Source organism: Populus trichocarpa, chromosome 4 (assembly GCF_000002775.5).
Source record: "Populus trichocarpa isolate Nisqually-1 chromosome 4, P.trichocarpa_v4.1, whole genome shotgun sequence".
NCBI lineage: Eukaryota > Viridiplantae > Streptophyta > Magnoliopsida > Malpighiales > Salicaceae > Populus > Populus trichocarpa.
In genome coordinates, this window is record NC_037288.2 from 142,724 (window position 1) to 166,459 (window position 23,736).

Consider the following 23,736-nt stretch of genomic DNA (forward strand, 5'->3'; position numbering starts at 1 on the left):
ATCATTAAGCTCTTTTTTCCCATCTTCCAGCATTTTGTTATTTTTTTTCACTTTCTATGGGATTTTTTAGTCATCTTGAAAATAGGTTAGGTTGCTTTGGTTTTTGTTTTTCAGGTCTTTGTTAAATTTAGCTTTTCTAAAGGAATTTTGATTTAAAATTATTTGATTTCATCATCCAACATTTAATTTTTTAAGTGTTGAGCTTCTAGGTTGAGCCCAAGTCGAGAATTTAATAGATTATAGGTTTGACAGTTTAACCCAGCTTTACAAGTTTTCCTCGGCCTTGCTTGGTTTTCTTCTTCTTTTTTAAGCATTTTGTTTTGCAATTTCAGCATCCAACATTCTTTTTATTCACTTTCTATAAGGTTTATTAATTAAATAATAAGGGTGCGTCGGGTTTTTTTAGGTCTTTGTTATATTTAATTCTTTAAAAGAAATTTTGTTTTCTTGATTAAATATAATTTATTGATTTCATCCTTCGTCATTTAATTTGACGGGGGTTGAGCTTTTTTATTTAGTCAAGATCTATAATTTTACAGATTACGAGTTTGAGAGATTAACTTGGATTTGCAAAGTTTACCTCGGTTGATTCTTCCATCAACATTCTGTTATTTTTGTTTATTCGTTTTCTATGAATTTTTTCTGTGATTTTGAAAGTAACAAGGGTTATCTCGATTTTTTTCTCCAACCTTTGTTGAATCTAGCTTTTTAAAAAGAATTTTTATTTTTTAATTAAATGAAATTAATTGTGTGAGATTAAATATGAGATACTTGATTGATGATTTTTTGTGCAATCTCTTTCCGTTATAAAAATTTTAGAATTTTTTTACTCATTTTAAAACGTTGATATCACATGAATATTTTTTTTTAATGCTGGTAAAAAATTAACCCGGCCTGTAGTTAAATGTATTTTTATATAACCTAACTCCAACCATTTCCCATTTTTATAAATTATCAACTCATTTCTCTCGCTCTTCTGGTTCCTTTTCCTCTCCGCTGGGTAAAGAATTTCACGCCATGTTATAATTAAGTGTATTTTCAAGCAATACAGTTTAATTTTCACTTGGCTTGTCTACCGGAACAAAACACCATTTCAAGCCAAAAAACATAAAACATGATGTAATTTAGCTTGAAAAATATTGCAGCAAATCACGTAGATAAAATGGCACTCAGCCACCCTCCCTGTTCTACCTGTTACTGATTTTCTCTTTTTGATCAATAGATAGCAGTTAGTTTAATACCCCTAGGATTCTGTCAGCAGAATGATTCTTTAAACTGTCTCCACAACAAGGATATATTCGTCCAACTTTGACAGCCATTGGAGCTGCCTGCCATCTCCATCACCACCGACGTGGTTGAATTGCAATCTTCCAACATCGCCACATTCCCACCATGTGTAGCTTGAAGAACTACCACCATCCTGCAATAAATTCTACTGCCGGCCGTAGAGAGTAACTACATCTTGATTTTTAACAACCTTGTCATCTCCAGACATTAACCTATTGTCTGCTAACAAATGTCTGATTTTCTTTTCCCCCTTTCGATGATATTCCCACTTTTGAAAATTGAAGCCCTTTGCATTAACTAATTGATTGAAAATGTTACTGTTAATGTTATAGAATTTAGTGATGAGGATGATCTATATGTCTGACTTAACTTCTATTTATATTTTAAGATGTTTTCTAAAAATATTTTGGATTTTAAAAAGTATTAAATTGATTTTTTTTAGTGTTTTTATAGTTTTTATATGTTGATATTAAAAATATAAAAAATTAATTTAATATTTTTTTAAAAAAACTATTTTAAAAAACAAACAGTAAAAGAAAACCTTACACCCCTGTCAATGAATGAATGGATGGATGGATGAATACTCGGTGGTATTTTGCAAGGTTTTACTGGACCCACTTCACCTTCCAAAATTAATTTCTTTTGGCTATCTGATTGTGATTGGATTTATCCTAACCGTTGAATATGCCTAATCAATTTGCACAGGAAATGATACAAAATGTACAAGATCTTCTGGGAAGCAGATCTACAATGTAGGACCTATTATCTAACAAACAACTAATTCCTTGTAGGACCATGTCCTAGGCACCCTGACGATGACAGATGATGATAAGGAGCTTTCGCTCTATGGATAGAAATCGCTTCGTGGGTACACCAGTCCAATGCCATGGACACGTTCCTCTGCCCTCGCAAATCCACAATTCACTGCACTCCTACACACTACTACTGGTAGCTAGCCTGCTCATTTACAGCTCAACTAAAGAACCGCACGTCCATAGCCATCCATTTGCAATCAAGATCCATTCCCATGGGGTAACTCCCAAAGAGATGTTGCTTTTCCACAGGGCTGTATGAACGATATATAAGATGAGTTTAACGCCACCTAGTTTGGGAAGGCACTACAAGCTATAAATGAGATGAATGGAGCCATTGCCAAAAAAGGGAAGGCAGAAAAAGAATGGAGGGAGTCGATATATAGAAAGCTACTCGGTTCAATTTGGTAGAAACTTTAACACTGTAACCTAAACATTGAGCAAACTCGACCAACAATAAATAAGAGAAAAAAGATTAGAGAAAGGAAAATCTGATCAGCTCTCATTGCTGCAGCAGCTTTACTGTGCTCATCCTCCTTTTCCACACCCAGGCCCTCCGTCTGGGAGTCCATGCAAAAGAAGCATTAGCATGGTGATGCAAGTATCAAAAAGGATCAAAAAGGAGGAGTCCACTTTTCTCCACTGTCACTATATGCATGGATAAAATGGTCAAATAACTCAGCCGATTGTAAGCACAATCAAGCTCGTGACATCGAATCATCGCTTCAAGTTCCCACACCCCTCTCTTCAAAAAGAGGAAAAACCTATATAGTCCCATTACCATACTGTATTATACCGCCCATACTACTACTAATTGAAACCTCAACAACACACAAAAAGAATGAAAAAGACTCAATAGTCCCATTCTCAACACACAAAGACATCATTATCACATTTCCCAGACCCTTTCTTGTCATTTTACACCCTCCTCTACACCCTCTCTCGCTCCCATCACCAAAACACACTTCTCGACCACCATCACCAAGTAACTACTAACCCCATCACTCTGTCTTCCAAATACCCTGTAAAGTCTCAAACTTTAAGCCAATGGGTACCCGAATTCAGTCTCACCAGCTCAAAAACGGGTTGTTCGTGTCTGGTCGACCTGAACAGCAACAAAAAGAGAAACAACCCACCATGGCAGCACGCGCAGTGCCTTACACAGGCGGTGACATTAAGAAATCCGGCGAGTTAGGCAAAATGTTTGACATCCCAGCAGTGGTTGAACCACCAAAGGCACCGCCTTCACGTGCTTCTACTTCTTCAAGTGGATCCATCAGAAACTCTTCTTCTGGTCCTATTAGAAATTCTTCAGGTCCTTTGAACGTTGTCCTACCGACAGGGCTCTTCACCTCAGGTCCACTTGGTTCCGGCCCATTGGGCTCTGGCCCACAAAGAAGATCGGGCCAGCTTGACAACAGCGCTGTCGGTTCGGGTACAGGATCCGGATCAAGCAAGGCACTTTATGGGTCAGCAGTGACTAGCTTGGCTGGTGATGTGAAGGTGGGGTTTAGGGTTTCAAGGCCAGTGGTGTGGGTGGTGATGGTAGTGGTGGTGATGGGGTTGCTTGTTGGGGCTTTTTTGATGGTTGCAGTTAAAAAAGCTGTGATCTTACTGGCTGTTGGGGCTGTTTTGGTGCCTTTGATTGTGGGGTTGATTTGGAATTATGCATGGGGAAGGAGAGGGTTGTTAGGGTTTGTTAGGAGATACCCTGATACTGAGCTTAGAGGAGCCATTGATGGACAGTATGTCAAGGTTACTGGGGTAATCTCAATGTCTCTCTTTACTACTACTATTGTTTATTTATTACTATATGTGTTTCTCAATCTCTGTGTTTAGTGCTAATTATGGTAAGAGTATCAATTAAACTAATGCCAAAAAATTACCATACCGTCCATTATTGTTTTATTATCTTCTGGTCAATTCTGGCGTTCATTAGGTCTATTTTCGTGGTATTTTCTAAACTTGTAAGATTTATCATAGATACGGAATTTGTCATTATTGAATTTCATTTCAATGGTTGGTGATGAAGAAAGGCAGCGATGGAAAGAAAACTGAAAACTACCAAAATGAGAGATTTATGGAACAGATTTTGGATGGGAACTTGAATCTTATATATAAAGGGTTGATTTGGTGGCGTGTTCCAAAGGATTATGTGTTAAATTTCATTGAACATAATAATTTTGTAGAAAGGTTTTTTTTTTTTTTTAGCCGGAGGATTTTAGAGGTCTTGTGTATCAATCAAAGGACTCATCTTTCTGGATGTAGATGCAAACTTGCAATAGTATTTGGGTGGTATAGAACCCTTTTTGGCCTGGTTGCATTATCCAGGTAACTAGTCTGGAGTTGTTTTCTGGGCATTCACCAAAGAGGAAATTTTGGTCAACTTGATGGGTGGAGTTGAGCCATCTAAGCTATTACGAGTTATTTCTTGCATGTATGTCGGGGTGGTGAGTGTACCATAGTCTACTTCTTTAGGGGCTAACGTATAGAATCCTGAAAGATGTCATAGTTTGCTCGATGAATTATTGCGAAGTGATTGTATTTTTACATGCCACTCTAGGAATTTACATTTTTGGTGGAGAGTCAAATTTGTTGGTGAGTTAAGGAAATTTCTTGGAGGTTTTAAATTCACATAACAACAAATGTTGAGGAAATGCAGCTGTTACGGTTGATTTTTGTTGTTGCATGTGCAAAGTTAGAATTGAAGGGAACCAAAATTTGCTTCTGTCAGGGTTAAAGGATAAAAAAAAAGTGAGATGACTTCCAAACTTGCTACGAGAATTAATATGAGGTTCTTATTCTTTCTCTAGAAGAGCAGTTGAGTCTTCACCTTGAGTCCCTTGTATAGTCTTTGGATTATATGTTACTGCAAGTCAGTTGGTTTATATGGAAATATGAGGAGGAAAAATGCCAAGGACTTCTGTGGTGTAGAAACAATTACTCTGAGAAGTCTCTTAGAGGCTGTTGCAGAGTCTTGTGGAAAAAAAGTTTTCATTACCAGGAATAGGGGATCAAGATGGTACGACAGATTTGTTTAATATGTCAAAGATTTGCTGAGTTGAAGTTACAAGGGCATTTTTAAAAATAGGCAGGGGTGGACTGGGTGGTCTCCAGCTCTTTTTATGCAAATAGTGGAGGCTTGATTGAATAATTTCCTTCTTTGTTGTTTTAAAGCCATGTGAAGATGACAAAATGGATGCCTTGTCTATCAATCCTATTAGTGTCTTGAACATTGAAGGTATTCTTGGAGACTTAGCTTCAACGTGGAAAGTGGAAATAAGTCCTTGTTTATTTGTACACTCTGTAGACTTTTGTTAGATGAACAACCTTAATGATTTAATAGGGCCAACGCAGTGCAAACTTCACTGGTTGCTATAGAAACTAGTCATCCCTTATTCTATTGCCTCCATTTTTTGTAGAGTATCACATCCTGAGAGTTTACATTTATTATTGCAGTGATGCAATGCGCAACTTGAATGTAAAATTTACGATGCCAAAATTAAAAGATGAAAAGGGGTTTAAGAAAGTTGAACAAAACAAACGGCTAGTGTCAAAATATAAAATATTTTTGAGGGGGCAACATTGTACAAATTTGAAAAGCCTTAAATGTTGTTTCACAGTTTAAGCTACCATTTTTAGCACTTGCTTCAAATTTGTACTTTATTCTTGCTATATTATGTCACAATATTGTGTCTGGTTTATCTTTTTATGTAGGTTGTCACCTGTGGCAGTATACCTTTGGAGTCATCTTACCAGAAGGTACACAGATGTGTATATGTTTCAACAGAGTTGTATGAATTTAGAGGGTTGGGTGGAAAGTCTGCCCATTCGAAGCACCGCTTTTTCTCATGGGGATCCAGACATTCAGAGGTGAGTTTGCTCACGTTGATTTGTGAAAATATTGATGTGAAAAACAGTTAGCAAATGATGATTCAGCTTCAGCTCATGGCACTTGGGTTTTAGTAAACGATAGCACAGAGTTAAATTTACTTAAATGCCTAAGAACGTTTGAGCAATAAACAAAGCACCTGACACTTAAATTATGTTCCTATACTGAGGCATGGCCGCGTGGAGCTGACCGAGGAAATGTAAGTTACTGATTAGGGAATAAAAATCAGGTTCTGGGCAAGTTTATATGAAATTGGAAGTCAATATTTACCTGTACTTCATGTTTCACTGAATGCCTTAAGTTTGTAAACACATGCATGACGATAAGGTAATAAGCACAAGGAGTTCTTCATTTGATTGGGCCACTGAATGTCTTAATTAGTACATAGCTATTTAAGAAACCAGAAAATGCAGATAGTTCTAATTGGTGTGCCATTAATGAAAAAACATAACCTGACTCCCTATGATTATTGAAAACTGGGAATACTATCTTTGGTGTCTCATAATGCAACCATAGCTTAATTGTGTGCATTATTTACTGTAGCTAATGTTTTTTTTTTTTTGTGGAGAAAGCCTATAATTCAGCATTTGTTATGACGCGTTGCTTCTGGTGAACAGATGTTTGTTGCTGATTTTTACATATCAGATTTCCAATCTGGACTAAGAGCACTAGTAAAGGCGGGCTATGGAGCCAAGGTGGCTCCATTTGTCAGGGAAGCTACAGTAGTGGACGTGAAAAAGGAGAACATGGACTTGTCTTCCAGCTTTTTACGCTGGTTAGCTGATCGCAACCTTTCAAGTGATGACAGGATCATGCGTCTCAAAGAAGGGTATGGCTTAAGAAAAGGGTTTTACGAACTGATTCCTTGATTTGGCAGTTCTAGTGAGTTTTCTTGGTTGGGATACTTCTGAGATATGTTTGCATCCAGGTATATCAAAGAAGGGAGCACTGTAAGCGTGATGGGTGTTGTTCGGCGACACGATAACGTGCTGATGATTGTCCCCCCCCAAGAGCCTCTCTCAACAGGTTGTCAGTGGTTCCGATGCCTCCTCCCAACCTATGTTGAAGGCCTTGTTTTGACATGCGATGATAATCAAAATGCTGACGTGGTTCCCGTGTAGATATTTAGCTGTTCATCTTAATCTAAGTTTTCTTTTGAACTGGATTTCACAAGTAAATATTTGAAGGGTGCCAAGCAAGGCAATAATCAAGCACCCTCCAAACCACTCTGTACGTACCTTCCTTTAAGGTTTTAAAGGAGCATGTAAATGGCACAGAAGTCGCAGAGATGGAAGAACGATGAGCGTGTAGTAGTCAAGCATAGTCTAATTTATATGTGCTGTGGATGGAGAGTAGTATGCAATGGGGAAAAAGAACACCCAACGGAAGATGCTGAGAAATGTTGTAGTGTGGTAGCGCTAAGCATTTTGATATTGGCTGATTTGTGTACATAAGTAGCAGAGCCGCGCTACGGGGTATGGAATTGTTGCCTTCTTCTGAACTATAATCTAGCAAATGCACTGTAATTGTATTTGGGTTCCTCTTATAAATTATAGAGGTTTCCATTTATGTTTGTTTAATAGGGACGCACCTCTTGAAAAGCATGAAATTCATGCTTTCGGTGAGGTGCGCCATGCACCGCACACAACCACATTCTTTGTGTTTGTGTTTGCGGTTTTTTTTTTTTGGGATTGTTTAATTTAATTTAATTTATTTTTTTGTGTACGATTAGGGCCTTGTATTGCCTATTTGCTTGTATTGTGAAAATGGCATCTACGTTAACATTCTGTTGTGCTCTGTAGCGTAGAGGCACGTATATTAAATTCAAGGGGCAATTACCCTGTGAGTTTGAGCATCATCGTAAAATTTTCTTATCTATCAGGTTTAAGCTGGCACTGAAAAACTAAAGTATGTTTCCTATGAGGGTAAAGCTTTAAGATAGGGAACTTAGTCTGGACGGCATCCCTCCGGCAACCACCAAAGTTTCTCTTGTTATGTAAGAAGCATCATCGGATGCTGAAAAGGCAACTGCAGAGACCATGTCGTCCGTGGTACCAAGCCTGTTGAGCAAGGTCTGATCCTCAATTGTCTTCCTCTGCAACAATTAACAATCTAGTCCAGTCCAGGACATGTCAGCGACTGTTCCTTTTTTAAATTATTCAAACAACTCGAAGACAGAAATCTGAACTTACAATCGTCTTATTGCTTGTAATGAAATCAGCAAGGTGTGTTGGTACAATCCCAGGAGCCATACAGTTCGCACGAGTGTATTATGCACAAAAATGACCAGAACAAAAGCATGGTGTGTCTGCACAAGCACCTACAGTCTTTCAAACAAGGGTAACAGCTTCAAGTTCATCATCATATTTCAGACATAAATGGAAGAACACAAGCGGACAATACCTTGGTAAGCCCCAATATTATGGATGGATGAGGATGCCACCTTCTGTTCTGTAATCTGATACACACCGTAGCATGTCTATGCCTTTCTGTTCATTTGAAACATCGTATAAACGACTTCCTTGCTTGCTTGCTTTGACATCAATACTGTTTCTGACAACGAGTCAACGACACTTGCTGGTGTCAGATTATTGGCCCTTCTATTCTTAATTTTATCATACTTTGATCCTCTTACTATTTTGTTTTGCTTCCACCCCCTGTGCTTACATGAGACTTTCGCCACTGCCATCAAAGAACTTCAGGAATGGTGATAATTAGCTCCTGTCAAGATTTGCTACATAAGTAAACATACATGGTTGAAATGATAGTATATATAAATTTGTGATCATAGAGGCAACACCTATTTTAAGGAACAATATTAACTTAATTTGCATTTTATTTTTCCATTAATTCTAAACTTTAGTATGGTACTACTATCTGCGGATGATTTACCTCCATGAAGCATATAAAATTTATTGTACACAAGTCAATATATTTTTACAATATTATAAGATTGTTTTTTTAAACATATTATCAGTATTAAAATGGACCTACTCTTGTAACTACAAAGTATTTTATAAGAGTATTTTTTATTTAAAAATATATTAAAATATATATTTATTTTAATTTTGACTTTAGCATAAAAAATCATCGGAAAAAAAAAACTAAAAATCATTAATTTGATATTTTTTAAGTCAAATACATTTTTAAAATATACTTATACATAATTTCAAATGCAAAAATAAAATGATATGATTTTTTTTCTTTTCAGTGGCGATAACAAAGCCAATAGCCTAGAGAGAGATTAAAATTTTTATAATGTCAAATGAGTTTTGATAGAGAGATGGACCGTGAAAGAGAAAAACACATTTGAATACACTAAAAATGATAATAATATTTTCAACTAGATTAATTTTTTTCCTTTAATTTATATATGTTGATTATATCATCAGTATACATAACTTTCTTGAATATATATATTGATTTTTTTTTTCTAAGTACTCATTAGTTTATTGAATTTATATTCGCATTATGTTGATTTAATTATATTCGGTATATTATTTATTTGCTTTGATATACATATATATATATATATAAGAATATTTGTTATGTCTAAATATGAGGATGCTTGCCAAAAACTTTATATTAACAAAGAGTAGTTAGTCTATATATACTTAATAGTCTGTATACTTAACTAGTGAGAGAAGTATCAACTTGTGGTGACTATCCTTCCACAGTGACCGAGCTAGGTTGCAAACCTCATTTATTTTCAAGGTCGCAAACCTCGTATATTATTGAGGCTGCAAACCTCGTTTGTTATCAGAACTTTAAGGTTTCATCTGTTATCTAACATACATTGATAACATACATTCTACTATCATACACTAATATGCTTAATATGTATTTACACATCTGTTTGAGTTTTTATATTATTATTATTATTATTATTATTATTATTATTATTATTATTATTATATCACAATTTATGATCTATAACTTATAAATATCTATAATATATATTAAATGTTATTCCTCCACTAAGTTAGTTGAACTTACTTTTGTTTTAATATTATTTTCAGGTTCTTAGTTTTTATTAGTAGGTTGACTGTTGAGAGTTTTTTGTTTTTTTTGTTTTTTTTTTTTATTGATATGCTTTACTTATTTCCAAGAGACTTTCTTTTTAGTTTTAATTTGATGTATTAAAGTGCTCGAATACTATTACAATGTTTTAGTTAAAGTTTGAATTTTTATATTATAATAAATATTATGAATTATTATTTATTTTGATTAGTTTTAAAAATATTTTGAAAGTTTATGAGATGATATAATTTTTTTTATAACACCCTCATGCGTTGCTCGTCACCGGCCTAGAATTAAGGATAGACAAAACGGTGATTGCAAGGAAAGCACAACAATCAATCAAAACAATGAATGAATAAGAAATCCAAAATTTCTGCAACGCATCATCATCCGTTTCAAAAACTGGCAATCATGCTTAAAATCCAAGCAAGCTTTTCAGCAAAGCTCGAAATGTTATGTTAACAAGCATGTAATAAAATATATTTACATAAGACAAGTACGCGTTACCACAGCACTTCTTGCAACGAACACCCTTCTGCCTTCATCACACCACTCTGTTTCACTTCTGAATTTGCAAATTCATCTTCAAGATTATTGATAAGGCGTTTTTGAGTCTCAGTCTTGCCCATTAGAGAAGGCATCTCCTTATTATGTAGGCATGGATCTTAGCAGCTCTAGCACGCTTCACAAACTCATTGATCTGGAGGATGCAGATACCATCTCACCATTAACTAGCTAGTAGTTTCAATAAAACTATAACTGCCCAGGAATTAGATATATACAGATATACAAAGCATGCATTATAGAAACACAGACACATGCACAAAAATGAGAATCACATACAGATATGCATGTCAGGATAAGCAGAAAACCACAAAAATTTTAGTTGAAAATGGTGAACATACTCGACGATCACAAGCTTTCTTAGGAATATCAAGCAAGTCCATGAGAAGGTCATTCTATTCTTCTTCAAAAAGATCACAGAACATTGGGCTGGAAGTTTCTTCATCAATATGTTTGTCATTGAATGAGCTGCAAGAAAAACGAAAGACTAACAGATTTAGAATCTACAGTTGCAAATAATGCCAGGATCTCTTAAATGACATTGGATTTGAACAAGTAGAACATCTAGGGTCGACCATGTAGATATAAGTTCCACAATCGACAGAAATCAAACATATATGAAAGGAAAATCTTGCAGTAAAATGATAGAAATTAATCAGAAGAATATAACGAGAGAAGAATAGGCAGCAGCAAATGAAATGGTCAAGGGGGCAGCATGGCAGTCTAAGGAGAGGTTAAGACTTTAAGAGCAAATAATGCATGAAAGATCAGAAAGGGCATATACCCAATATAAACACGAGAAACTTCAGGAGTATTCAGAACTTTTCCAAGCGACCACATTAGTGCCCCATAAACTCTCATCAACTATAAAATGATGTCAACAGATAAGCAGGTTTCATGGCCCTGTTGAACTCAGTTTTTAAAAGTGAAAGTAGGAGAAAACAAGCATCTAACCTGTTGGGTATTGACTTGGTCAGCCTTGTTCAACACAACACGTACGTATTTTGCCATCATTGGCTCGTAAAGATGCAATTACTCGCTTAAACTCATCACTGATATCAAGTTTATAAAGTTTATAAGGATCAAACAAAAGAGAATCAGATCACCTTTTTCTGCAAACCATGATATAACACCAGTAAAATCATAACTCCTTCGTGCTCGTTGCTTTTCTCTAGAGAGAACCCCAGGAGTGTCAATAATTGTGATTTCATTTAGTAGCTGTATGTATTTAATTTTTATCAAATAAATAGAAATTATAAGATTTAAACTCGTGATCGTTTCATCATCAAAGCTTTGATATTATATCAAAGAACCATCTCAACTCAAAATCTTAAACTATTAAATAAGATTTTAAAATATAATTTATATTATTTTCTAACATAATATCTTTTATATATGATAGTGGAAAGATTTAGAACAATAAAAAAAGAAATTGAATACAAAAAATACAGTACTGGAAGCACAACCACCAAACTTACTTTTTTGTAACACAAGGATGAGATATGATGCCGATACTAGAACATCACGAATGCCGATACTCTTTTGAATTTGAACAAGTGATTGCATCTCCCCCTCCATCTCTTTCGATCCCTCTTTTAATTTAATTTAATTTAATCAATTTCAGGAGGTGCAACACAAGCATAAACTATGATCCCTCTGTCTCTCGTTTCAAGGGAAGTAAATAAGAACGAAAATTAAGAACTATATACCATTAGCAACAAATTAAAAACATAACTGGCTAGCTAGCTAGGCCTATCTTCACTTTGATTTACAAACAAATATTTTGAAATGGGGCCATTTTCGATTTTTTTTTTATAAAGGAAATCTCAATATAGCTACCCGTTATCTCATATGAGTTTCAAACATTAAACAATGCCACTCCCTCATTCATTCGTTATCAGTTAAATATTCTGCTTAATTTACACGTGTTTGTCAAGTGTTTTTATTAAAATAAAAACCAATATATCATAATAATTAATCTTGGTATAAAATTATTATAAATTTTAGTCTTACACAAGTACTAGTGAGTGAAGTGAAGAAAAATAAATTTTAAAAAAACTTATTATGGTCTGATGTTGAAATTAATGTCAAGACATATTAAGGCTTGTTTTAATTTGATGTCGTCTTGGATGGAAGCATGCGCCTGTTTGATAAAATATTTAATTATCACTAATTAATAATAGATGGAGGAGGGTAATACTGCGTACGTACACCTCCAAATCCATGCATGTAGCCACGAAGACTAGTAGCTAGCTAGTAAAACGTCAGAACTAGGCAGATGCAATTAATTCATGCAGATACTCTCATATATATCTATCAATACCCTTTGCGTTGAGGCCGGAATCCAAATCCAAGAATCCGGATGGAGAGTTGCTTGCCTTCTCCAACTCATCAACCCTAATTCCAAATTCTTCTTAAGCTCTTCCATTGAAGCCACATACCGCTCAAGCTCCTCCAATCCCATGTCTTCTATACTTAGATCCCACCAAAACCTATCCCGTCCAAACCCAACTGTCCCACCTTCTTTCATCGTTTCCACTCGCTTCTTTTCCTCCTCCTTCTTCGCAAGGGCCTCTGCATACTGCTTCCTGCTCTCCTGGACCACTCGATGATGACTAGCACTTGTATTCACTGATCTTCCCTCTTCTGTATTTTCGCTTATATAGCGGTCTATAACGGTGTCCACAGAGGGAAAACCAAAGGCAAAGGCCTTCTTGCCCGGAGAGAATGCAATAACTGCTGCCTCAGCTCCGGTTAGGATGCAGAGCTCACTAGCCTTGTTAAAAAGACCTTTGCGACGCTTTGTGAAAGTAACTTCTAGGGAGCTTTTGTTTTCTATTTTCTTGATCTCGATCTTTTGGCGGCCGAGGCTTTGCTTCTTCACTTTGGTGGCCATGACCTTTGATTAATTAGCTTGGAAGGGATTAGGGTTTAGGTTTCCCTTCTTAATTTTCTTGAGAAGGAATTAAAAAGCAATAAATTTTCTTACGGAGTTAATGCTAGAGCTTTATTCATGAAGGCAGGAATATATATATATATATATATAAGGAAGTTAATTAATTTTATAAGCTTATGAATATCTTGTTATCTTTTTTAATTATTAAGAAAGATTATTTCCTTTTCTACTTCTGTCAAAATTTGGAAGTTTTTAGCCAAGAACTCTCAATTTCACTCCTAACTCAATCTTTGTTTTATTTTTTAAAAAGATTGTTCAATTTTAGTTACGAGTTTTCAATTTCACTTCAGAATCAATTGTTTTTTTTTAAAAAATGCTTGATATTTGTAGGATTATATGTGCTCATAATTATATAATTTTTTCTTTTAAAATATATATATATATATATATATATATATATATATATATATATATATATATATATATATATATATAATAGAAATTTTAAGAGCCAACATGTACCCCCTCCATCGATGATTTCTAGGACATCTTTGAGATCATAGATGTGCATGGGTTGGGCAGCAACTTTAGCCCATTAGGTTTTGAATATTTCAAATAAAAGCCCGGTCTAGATTTGATCTTAGTTCAAACTAGGCTAGATCGTTGGGTTTATATTTGTTTCTTAAAATATAAAAAAAAATTAAATATATTTTGAGAATAACTGAACTAATTAGTTTTTTGGATTTTCTTTTAATAATTACAAATTTGAATCTTATCAGGACCATTAGAGATTTACATTATCGTTAACTTCAGAACTTGTATAATTAATCGAGTTATGTGTAAATTGACCTGGATACTCATATTAATAAAATAAAAAATAAATGAATTTATCATGTCTTCATCCATCTCAACTACCCTTTTTATTTTATTTCAGGACCGTAACTAGATACGTTGAATAAACTAGAGATAGCCATGTTGAAACAGGACTCATGAGCCACAAGGATTTGGTTGGCATTTGAGCAAAACAAATGAACAATTACATGGGAGCAACCTGCAGCAATAATTAATATCACTGCCCTATACAGCTGCAACAAGGATGACCCAAAACCAGATTGGAAAATCCAGGATAGAGACAGCCACATATAACCTTGTGATTTTTGGTAGACTATCCCTCAGAATTCAAACCAATTTTTTCTCCAGAAAAAAAAACAATTAAATGAAAAGGACAGGACAGTTTCAAAGCTTATACTGTAGGAAATTATTTCCTTATATTCATTTACGGACTATAATACTAGGAAGAAAAGCTTGACATGCAACCACATGAAAAATGAGCTAAATCCAACATTTCTTTTCTCTTTACCGCATTTATAATAAACAAAAATGTAATGCAAAGAGTAAAATCTTAAACTACAGAATCCTTGGGCACTAATTGTGGGAAACCATTGATATATGCATTGCATCAAACGAAATGATCTTCTGCTCTTAAGCAAGGTTGTAAGAAGCTGAAGTAGCCATCTAGTCATTCATTTCCCCCTTCGGAAAGCAACAGCAACAGAACTGCATGATCATAGTAGTATTGTTTTCATTACTGAGACAGATCAAAATGGAAGCATAGCAGAGGAGAATATTGAAGTTTATAAGTTGTTAAGAGCTTTTAGATTTGAAATTGTCTTAGAAAATTCTCTCCAATAACTAGTACATCTGCTGCATGCTGCAGAATATGTAATATGTTATGGTTATGAAGTTGATCATATGAAGTGAATTAGCCAACACCTTAATTACCTTTGATCGAGAGGAAGAATTTCCCTTGTTTCTTAGACTTACTGGTTGGGTTGGCACAGAAGGAAATGTGGTGGATGCAATTTGTTTTTCTTCTTTCACTCTGTTGAAAATCACAGTAAAGCCTTCCCCTGACCTGGGGTCTGTTTCATCCCATGCTCCAAATTTGGGAATTGATGCTGCCCTGTGATGCTGCCATCCCCATTTAACTTAAGAAAATTAAATCAAAGTTGCAGTAGCAGAACGACTGCTTGCAGTATGAAAATGTCAAAAGGAAGAAAAGAGTAATGATGTCTATTGGTTCTGCTGCTGAGGTCTTTAAAATTTCAGGTTAGAGGGAATTCTACAAATATTAGGATGCTATCAGAAGACTTACACCCTCATGATCAAATGGATGAGTACTTCCATCAACAGCCAAACCAGTCTTCTGAGCCTGCAACAGTGAATGGTCAGAACTACTTTTCTCACTTCCTGATTCTGATGTCAGGTTATTGTGCCTTGCATTCTTTCGATGGTCAGAAGGGCTCATCGAATGTGCATTGTGCCCTTTGAGTCCCTCAATGTTCTGTTTTTCTGAGTTGGTTCCCTCAAAGGCTCCGGAAGCAAAATCAACATCATCTTCCATGCCCCCTCTAGCATACATGAAGGCCTCTGGATTCTCCTCCGGATCATTTGGGTTCATCCTCACGCCGGATTTCCCTTTCCGTGCGTTATCAAAATAGGCAGTGTATGGCACATTATCTTTATCCCAGCCGCCGAACTTTGGGACATGGGACCGTTGCTGTGAAAGAAAATCATGGGAAAGAAAGGGGAAATGTTGAGCAAATTCTTGATTTCAATCTCGTTACGACCGTGGACTAATGTATGCAAATACTTAGAGACTACAATCTAACACAACAGATTGTTAATGTATGCAAATACTTAGAGACTACAATCTAACACAACAGATTGTTATACATGAAGATTGGAAGCCTGTTAGGGTTGAAAGGAATCGATGGATGAAGATTTTTCAAGGCCAGCTCCTGGCCTGGGTTGGTAATTGTTTATTGTTCGGAAAGCTGTCGTCATTTCTTCCCTCTAATAGTTTGAATTGAAAGAATAAAAAATGATAAACAACTACGAAGCGTCCAAGTTTAACACATGCAATATATATATGCCTCATCAAATCTATTATCAAAACCATTTAAAATCCATTACAGGAATTTTTACTTGAATCAATATTTTTCAAGCATCAAATCACCAAGACATAGCATAGCATGGCATAGAGTGCCAAGTGAGTGAGTGGAACAGCTTTACTTCATTTGAACATGGTATAGATTATGGAGGGAGTGGTTGCTGACAACTAAATCATCTTATTACGAAATACCATTTCAAGCTAAGATTGTTCAACATGGTACAAGTTTTATCAGAAAATTAAACCTGCTGCAAAAAGGGCTTACTAAGATGCTTAAAATCTGGACTGATGAAACATATTACATCATGTAGGACTGTGAAAAGAAGATCCCAATACGTACTGAGAAACATCATTAAAACATAAAAAAAAAAAGGGGTGGTCATGAAGAAAGAAACCAAATACTATATTTTAGTTGGAAAATCACTTACAGACATTGATGGATCAGATGATTCAAAGTGGTTGAGAGACGAAGCACTGGAGAAGGAAAGGACAAGAATGATAACGAGTTTAGCTTGGAGGCATTTAATTTGAAGAAGTCCAGGAAATGCCTAGGAATGAACCTGCTGTGATGGCAAAGTTTGACACAATAATTCGATTATTACAAAGTTGACAGAGCCGATGAGAAGACATGTGGAAACACCTAAAGCCAGTAAAAACTTGAGGCGGCAGCCTTCTAGAAATACAGAATCTTGTCCATCATTTGCTATGAATCAATCTCTTTTGTCCTCATCCTTGCAATAAGTAATGTTTGTACATATTGTGCTAGACTTTCTTACAAAACGGGAAAGAAGTTTTTAAATTTGGCAATCTTTCTAGGACTACCAAAAGAGTTTTTTTTTTTCTCTCGGAGAAAAAAAACTATTACAAGAGTACTGTAATGAACATGTTTGTTTTATAAAGATAATGGATGTTAGAGATTGTGATGAAAGAGGGTTTTAGGAAGGATAGGAAAATCTAGAGATTTCGAGACCGTGGGGACCTCTGTAAATGCTCGAAGAGTGCAGTTCTTGCTTACAATGCTGGCCCTATTGAAGTGTTAAATTAAGACAAAACACTATTGAAGTCAAACATTATTCATATATTAATTAACGTGAAAACATTATAAGAAATTGAAATGATAACTACAAAAATTCTTAGTGTAGAAGACAAGGACAGACATTCAATTTTAATAAATTGGGGGGCTTGGATGTTCTCATCATGGGATGGTGACGCTGTGTCCAATTCACATGGCGTTGATCCCTATGCCCAAATAAACTTGGCAATTTTACTTCTTCCACGCCAAACCAACGTGATTGATTTTTTAGTTTTTTCTTTTAAAACAAAATTATTTTGAATTAACTTCAGGCATTAATTTTACTTCCTCGTTTGTACAAAGTCCCATTACCTCTTTACCTGTGCCCATCGAACCCCAAGTCGACTGTGACAGGTGAACAACTATGTCTCTTTTTGCTTCTTCTTCTTTTTATGAATTTAATTTATCTTCACATTAATTTGTTCTTCTCCATGGTGTGTAGGATCCAACCTCCTTTAGAGATGTTTGATAGTGTGGTGGTAGTTATTTTTTAAATAATTTTTTGTGCCAAAATACATGCTAATGATATTTTTTTATTTTTAAAAAATTATTTTTGACATCAGTACATCAAAACGATCCAAAACATATAAAACTTATTAAATTTTAATTAAAAAAAGAATTTGAATTTTTTAATAACACCCAAACACGGTTTCTAATAGAAGAATAAACTAGAAAGTGTAGCATTGGATTAAAACTAAAAATACACACACAGATATATAAGATAACAATAACATGAGAAGACAGGATTTGAAAACAAAGGAAACAATCATTACAATGGAAATTCAAATACCCTCTTGAATTTTCCATGATTCAAACTTCTTATATAATACAACATGATGCTCTGCTGAATCCTAGACTATTGTATTGCTTCCAATTAGATGTGCCACCTCCATTTCTCCCTTCATTTATGAAGCTTGGAAGGTGATCGAGCTTCCATCAACTCAAGGTGGTTTCATTTCCAATTCACTGTAAGAAAACACTCTTCGATATATCAGCTGGGATTGGGAAGAATATCGGTTTTTTACAGCAAGAATATTTCGTTGCTGTGATTTGTTACACTGCATTTCTCACCTGACGGATGAGGTGGAAATACAAAAGGAAAAGGAAAACTGAAGGGTTAGCATTCAGTTAAGACTACAATGTTGGCAACTAAGTAAAGTCTACTTTCAGCCCTCAAATCTAGAGCACTTCTACAAGCTTCTGCAATCTTTGCAGCTCTCAATTCTCACAACTTCCTTCAAATTTTCAAAGCAGCATTTATGAGGGAAATCACATGGGATCAGACAGCAGTTATTTTGTTTTTTTTCCAGACACAACAACAATGTGAAGTTATAGCTAATTTGTTTTGGATCTTACTTGTACAAATGCGGTTTATTTTCAAAGCTCAATGGAACATTTTCTATTTATTTATCATTATAACTCTTAATTATTATGTTGTTTTGCATCTACCATGAGAAATTATCCAAGTGGATATCAATATGAACTAGGACTTAACCAGAGGATTAAAACCAACAAGGATTAATCAAGGATACCCTTTACTTCTATAAATACTGCAGTCCTTCACCTCATTTGAGGGATCTTCTTGTCAATATACTCTGCAAAACCAAGAGAAACCTAAAACAGAGAGCTTTGTTTCTCATTTGGGAATTTTGCTAGATTCAGGATCTGATAGCGGAGGTAACTGCATGGGAGCGTGAACACATATATGTGCGATTGATCAGTGATCAGGCAAGGCTTAAACTTTCTACTCTCTTGATTTCATCATGAATAAAATATAGTGTGTGATTGACATAACTGGCTTTGGGCCTGGAGTATACGACACTTACAATCTCAGGGCTGATATGGCCAGCCAGTTATTGCCACCAGTTTTATTTTATTTTGGATATTCATATCCATTGCTTTATTCTGCCAAAAAGCCGTGTTGTATTTTTACATTGATTGTTGAATTGAGCTTATAATTAATTGCGGGATGATCTTGGGATTTAAATCTATGACCCCCCACCCCAGAAAAGAAAATCTTGGATCAAGCTGTCAAGTACACGTTCCCAGGAAAAACACAACTGAAAAGGGGCATTATGATCATCATCTATATGATATGGTTGCAAGTCTTCTCCTTTCTTGTGATCTTTTGAGTTCTAGATACTAAAGAATATCCAACCTGTCACAGATTCAATGTATATACACAATGACAACAAATACATGAATGAACAGTGGCAGATGCCGACATGGATTATAACACTTACTGTGAAAGCTTCTGTATTTAACCAAGTAATAAAGGAGAAATCGATTTGATCGGCAGCGCCACATGTCCTAATGTAAAGGCCAAGCTTAGAAAGTTTCTTTTCGGTCCTCTTTTCTCAGTTGTATTATTAAAAGGGTTCATTCATAGATTCAAGGGGAGACTGGTATGCTAAAACAAAAACAGAAGAAAAAAGGAGTGGTGGCTTGGGGCATAGCATCAGCGGTGTACTTATCCACACAATCGAGGCTAGCTAAAATCAATAAATGAATCATAAACACGCACCCTGCTCCACTCTACAGTCCTTTCCTGCCTTTTGATTAGGACCCTTCCCTTTTGTTTCCCTTATTTATTTTATTTTTGTATTCAATTATCTTGTTTCTTTATGCTACTTGCATGCATGAGCCTAGTGGTGATATTATTATTATTATCTAAAAAAATAAATTGCTTCGTTTACTGTACCCCAATCTACAGTAAAATATGTTTTAAGCTGTAGTAAAATTATCTTTGTATCCTTTGGTCCAAAGAAATTAAGCCTTTTGGGTGGGGTGTTGATGTTTTTATTATTTTTTTCCCAATAATCCTTAAAAATAATAAAATACAAAATTGTTGACAAAAAACTTTCCTGACTTTGCATAAGCTTCTTAAAAGTAAAAAATCACATTTTCTCCTAGAGTAAAAAAACTATTGTGCTGCTGAATAAGAGTGTTTTGGGGCTTTTGATTTTTAATGTACAGTGTAATTATATTTTTAACCTTGAAAGAAACAAAACATAAGTTTAGCATTTTGGGGTATTTTGTTTTTACTTTCATATGGGTATTTTGTGTAATTGTCGGGTTGTGGGGGGTATTTTGGTATTTTCACATTTTTCTCAAATTTTTTAATGCCTAAAGTTGTTGGAGTGTGCTCAACACGTGGGTGGCATCCGTGTTATTCAAACGACGCGTGTGATGTCAACTAATGGACATAATTGGCCTTTCATCATTTTTCTATATGCGTCGTCGTGTCCTCTTCCATTTGGAGTGGCTTGTGGCAGCTGACGGTGGTCGGATTGTTACCAGTGGTCATTTGAACTTCCCCCCTTCCTTTTTCTCTCCTAACAGGTAATATACACCGTTGTCCTCTTTGTTTCTTACTTTTCAATTTCAGTCTTTATTTTATTAATTTCTTATTTTGTTTCTTTTCTATTTATAGAAGTTTTTATTCTTTTCAATTTAGTTCTTCAATTGCAATTTCTCATATTTTGGTTTTTCATTTCAATCTTTATTTTTTAAAATTTCTAATTTTGTCAATGACACTTTTGTTGAAGTTTTTTTTTTTTTTCAATTTCATCCTTCAATTAAGTTTTATGTTGCTTTTTTTTTTTAGTTTGACCATCATTCTTTTGATTTTTTTTTCCTTTTATTAAAGCTGGTTTTCAATTCAATTAAACCCTCCAATTGAAAATTTTTATTTCTTTAATTAATGTTTTTTTCTCACCCTCATTTTTTTATCCTTTTGTGTAATTAATTTTTTTTTCTGATTTCATCTTTCGACATTTAATTTGTTGGGAATTCGGCTTCTGCATTAATTTTTTTTAATATTGGTTTTGTGATTATCTTCAAGTTTTTTCTATGGTTTTATCTCGGTCTCATGAACTAGATCACATTTTTGCATGTCATTTTTTAATATAAGTTTTTTTTAATTTTCATGTTCCTATTTCATTTTTCAAGTTATTATTTTAATTCATCTATAATTTTTTTTTATACAAATGAAGTTTGTTTTTTAAAATAAGAAACATTCGTTTTTAAATTATATTATTGATGCATTCGGCCTTGCGTAATACTTTTTATGGTGTGGGTTTATTCGGTCAGTTTCATTTGTATTTATCTTTTAAGTCATAGGTTTTTTAGGGTATAGATTTATTTTTTATTTATTTAAATAAATAAATTCAGTAAACATGATTGGATGCATGTCTTATTTATGTTATGAAATATCTTGATCTTGTTTGGATAGGCTTTTTAATTTATACTTTGAACTTTTTATGTAAAAACACATTGACGCAACCTGCATGCCCAATATTTTTTTTGAAAAAAAATTATAACCCGCAATGAAGTGCAAGTTAAATGGCTAGTACATAAAGCTAAAATGTGTGGCGTTTTTACTATTCATAAAAACACTGTTTACATTCTCACATTTTACCATGGATTACAATAGTGCATTTTTTGAAAGTTTTGAATTTGATCATCTGATTTTTTTTTTCCACAATTGAGCCTTTTTTAGACCAAATTAGATCCTAATTGCAGGTTTTTCTGTAAGAGAGTGTTGAATTGAAAGAAAAGGGACTGAAGTGAAAAAAAACAGGTAATATAGGTGGCGGATTGAAAATTTTGATCAAAAATTCATTTGAGTACCCAATCTTTCTTAGCTATTAGGTGACTAATTCCTTGGATTTTACAAAATTGGTGAGGAACTTTGTTTTTTGGTACCGAACTTTATTTTACTTATTTTCAATCTTTTTTTCGTTGGAAGAGAGAGAGGATGTCGCCGAATTTTGACTTAGAGAGAAAGTGTCTATTGGTGAGGAATTCAGCCATTAAAACAGTTAGTTTTTTGTGTCAAATGGTTCCATATGATGATGGGAGTTAAGATTATGTATTTTTTTTTACCTTGAAAACACCTAAAAATCGTATATGAGATTAGGAATTGTTTTTTATTTTGGGTGGATTTCGGGATTTTATGGTTGTTTTTTTTATGTTTTTTGTGGTTATGGATTCGTTTAAAAGAGTCTCTGAGGTGTTTTCTAGGTGTTTTGGGTCAAAAATAGATTAAAAATAAGTTTTTTGCTAAAAAAAAGACCCTATTTTTCTGGCCACTATAGTGGCCGGATTCTGGAAATGAACATAAAATGCATCATTTTTTTTTTCCTGATGCATGGGGCGGATGATGTATTGTCCACCCCATTAAACTTAAAAATAATATAGGCTCGCATATGGACCGTTGTTTAATTAGGCCAGATATTGCGTAGCCAAATTATTTTTTTAAAAAAATAATGCATTAGTTGATGATGAATTTTTTTTAATGATACTGAGTAGTTGGAATTGCATAAGAAAGGGTGAACCTTACTGAGGTCAGCTAATGCATTAAACTACTCAGGGGTTCTTTTTGAATTGCACAAGTGACCATTGAACCTTACTGAGCCCAGTTCCCCTGTACTACGGGAATGGTGCCTGAGCTAACTCGCGTAAGCGATTTCTCAAGCGGCATCCAGTAACTCAATGGTTGCTTGGTATGAATAGGGGATTCGTATGGCGGGGTGGGACTTCAACTTTTAGAGGAGATCCCACCTGTTTCTCCTTCCTTCATACTTAGGCGTGACGATAAATAAAGATGTAGGTATGATTTATTTGTGATTTTTTTTTTAATTTTATATATATTAAATTTGTTTTTTTAATATTGATTTTTATAAGATTTTTCTTATATGCATCCTTGTATATTTTTTTTGTTTTTTTTAATAAATTTTATGTATGTGTCTGTTTCTATTACAAATTTTATGTGTTTTTCTATTACAAATTTATTTTGACAGAAAAATTCATTAAACACAACATAATAAATTACTTGTGTTGCGATGTTAAATATTTTGATCTTTATTTATCATTTAATTTTTAAAAACATCTCAGTATTAAATTGGTATTTTATTTTGCGATCGTATATTTTTTTTTATATCATGTAGTTAAGTAAAAAATAATTTTGAAAAAAAAATATAATCTCACTGAAGTCCATAACCCGGTTGACAGATTTAGTGTGTTAGTCCGGGTTACCCGGTTCATAAGTTTGGGGAGTTCACCCGCTAACCAAATATGTTTTTTTAGTTTTTGGTTTGTTAATTATTTTTAATAGTTCTTTCTAAATTTTATCTTAAAATATTGGATTGATTGGAAAATAAACTGCATGATTTTTTTTTTTTTTGCTTTCTTTAGGGCTATCACTATTTCAAATAATTTTTTATTTTTAAGTTGGTG

General features: G+C 34.4%; 3 protein-coding genes and 1 long non-coding RNA gene across 7 annotated transcripts; 1 reads left to right on the forward strand and 3 right to left on the reverse strand.

Annotated features, from left to right (window-relative positions):
* Positions 1–2,399: 2,399 nt before the first annotated feature.
* LOC18097322 (uncharacterized membrane protein At1g16860) lies at positions 2,400–7,560 on the forward strand. Its single transcript, XM_006383770.3, has 4 exons — positions 2,400–3,863; positions 5,817–5,972; positions 6,609–6,820; positions 6,920–7,560. Exons 1-4 carry the CDS (start codon positions 3,147–3,149, stop codon positions 7,110–7,112), a joined length of 1,278 nt encoding a protein of 425 aa, XP_006383832.1. The 5' UTR covers positions 2,400–3,146; the 3' UTR covers positions 7,113–7,560.
* A 2,837-nt stretch (positions 7,561–10,397) lies between these two features.
* On the reverse strand, positions 10,398–11,645 carry LOC18097287 (uncharacterized). Its single transcript, XR_002981225.2, has 4 exons — positions 11,530–11,645; positions 11,360–11,439; positions 10,917–11,043; positions 10,398–10,711 (listed from the first exon to the last, which is right to left on the reverse strand). It is a non-coding gene; the product is annotated as an uncharacterized LOC18097287 (long non-coding RNA).
* A 1,126-nt stretch (positions 11,646–12,771) lies between these two features.
* Positions 12,772–13,554, reverse strand: LOC18097288 (agamous-like MADS-box protein AGL62). Its single transcript, XM_024598621.2, has one exon. The coding sequence runs from the start codon at positions 13,469–13,471 to the stop codon at positions 12,860–12,862; it is 612 nt and encodes a 203-aa protein (XP_024454389.1). The 5' UTR covers positions 13,472–13,554; the 3' UTR covers positions 12,772–12,859.
* A 1,166-nt stretch (positions 13,555–14,720) lies between these two features.
* Positions 14,721–18,584, reverse strand: LOC18097289 (RPM1-interacting protein 4). Of its 4 annotated transcripts, XM_052452003.1 has the most exons (5): positions 18,327–18,583; positions 16,853–16,987; positions 15,627–16,031; positions 15,254–15,442; positions 15,040–15,182 (listed from the first exon to the last, which is right to left on the reverse strand). In XM_052452003.1, exons 2-5 carry the CDS (start codon positions 16,856–16,858, stop codon positions 15,126–15,128), a joined length of 657 nt encoding a protein of 218 aa, XP_052307963.1. In that variant the 5' UTR covers positions 16,859–16,987; positions 18,327–18,583; the 3' UTR covers positions 15,040–15,125. The 4 variants fall into 4 exon arrangements, with proteins under 4 accessions (XP_024455010.1, XP_052307963.1, XP_052307964.1 ...); XM_024599242.2 differs by lacking the exons at positions 15,040–15,182; positions 18,327–18,583 and adding an exon at positions 14,721–15,028 and having other exon boundaries at positions 16,853–17,395; XM_052452004.1 differs by lacking the exon at positions 16,853–16,987 and having other exon boundaries at positions 18,327–18,584.
* Positions 18,585–23,736: the final 5,152 nt, after the last annotated feature.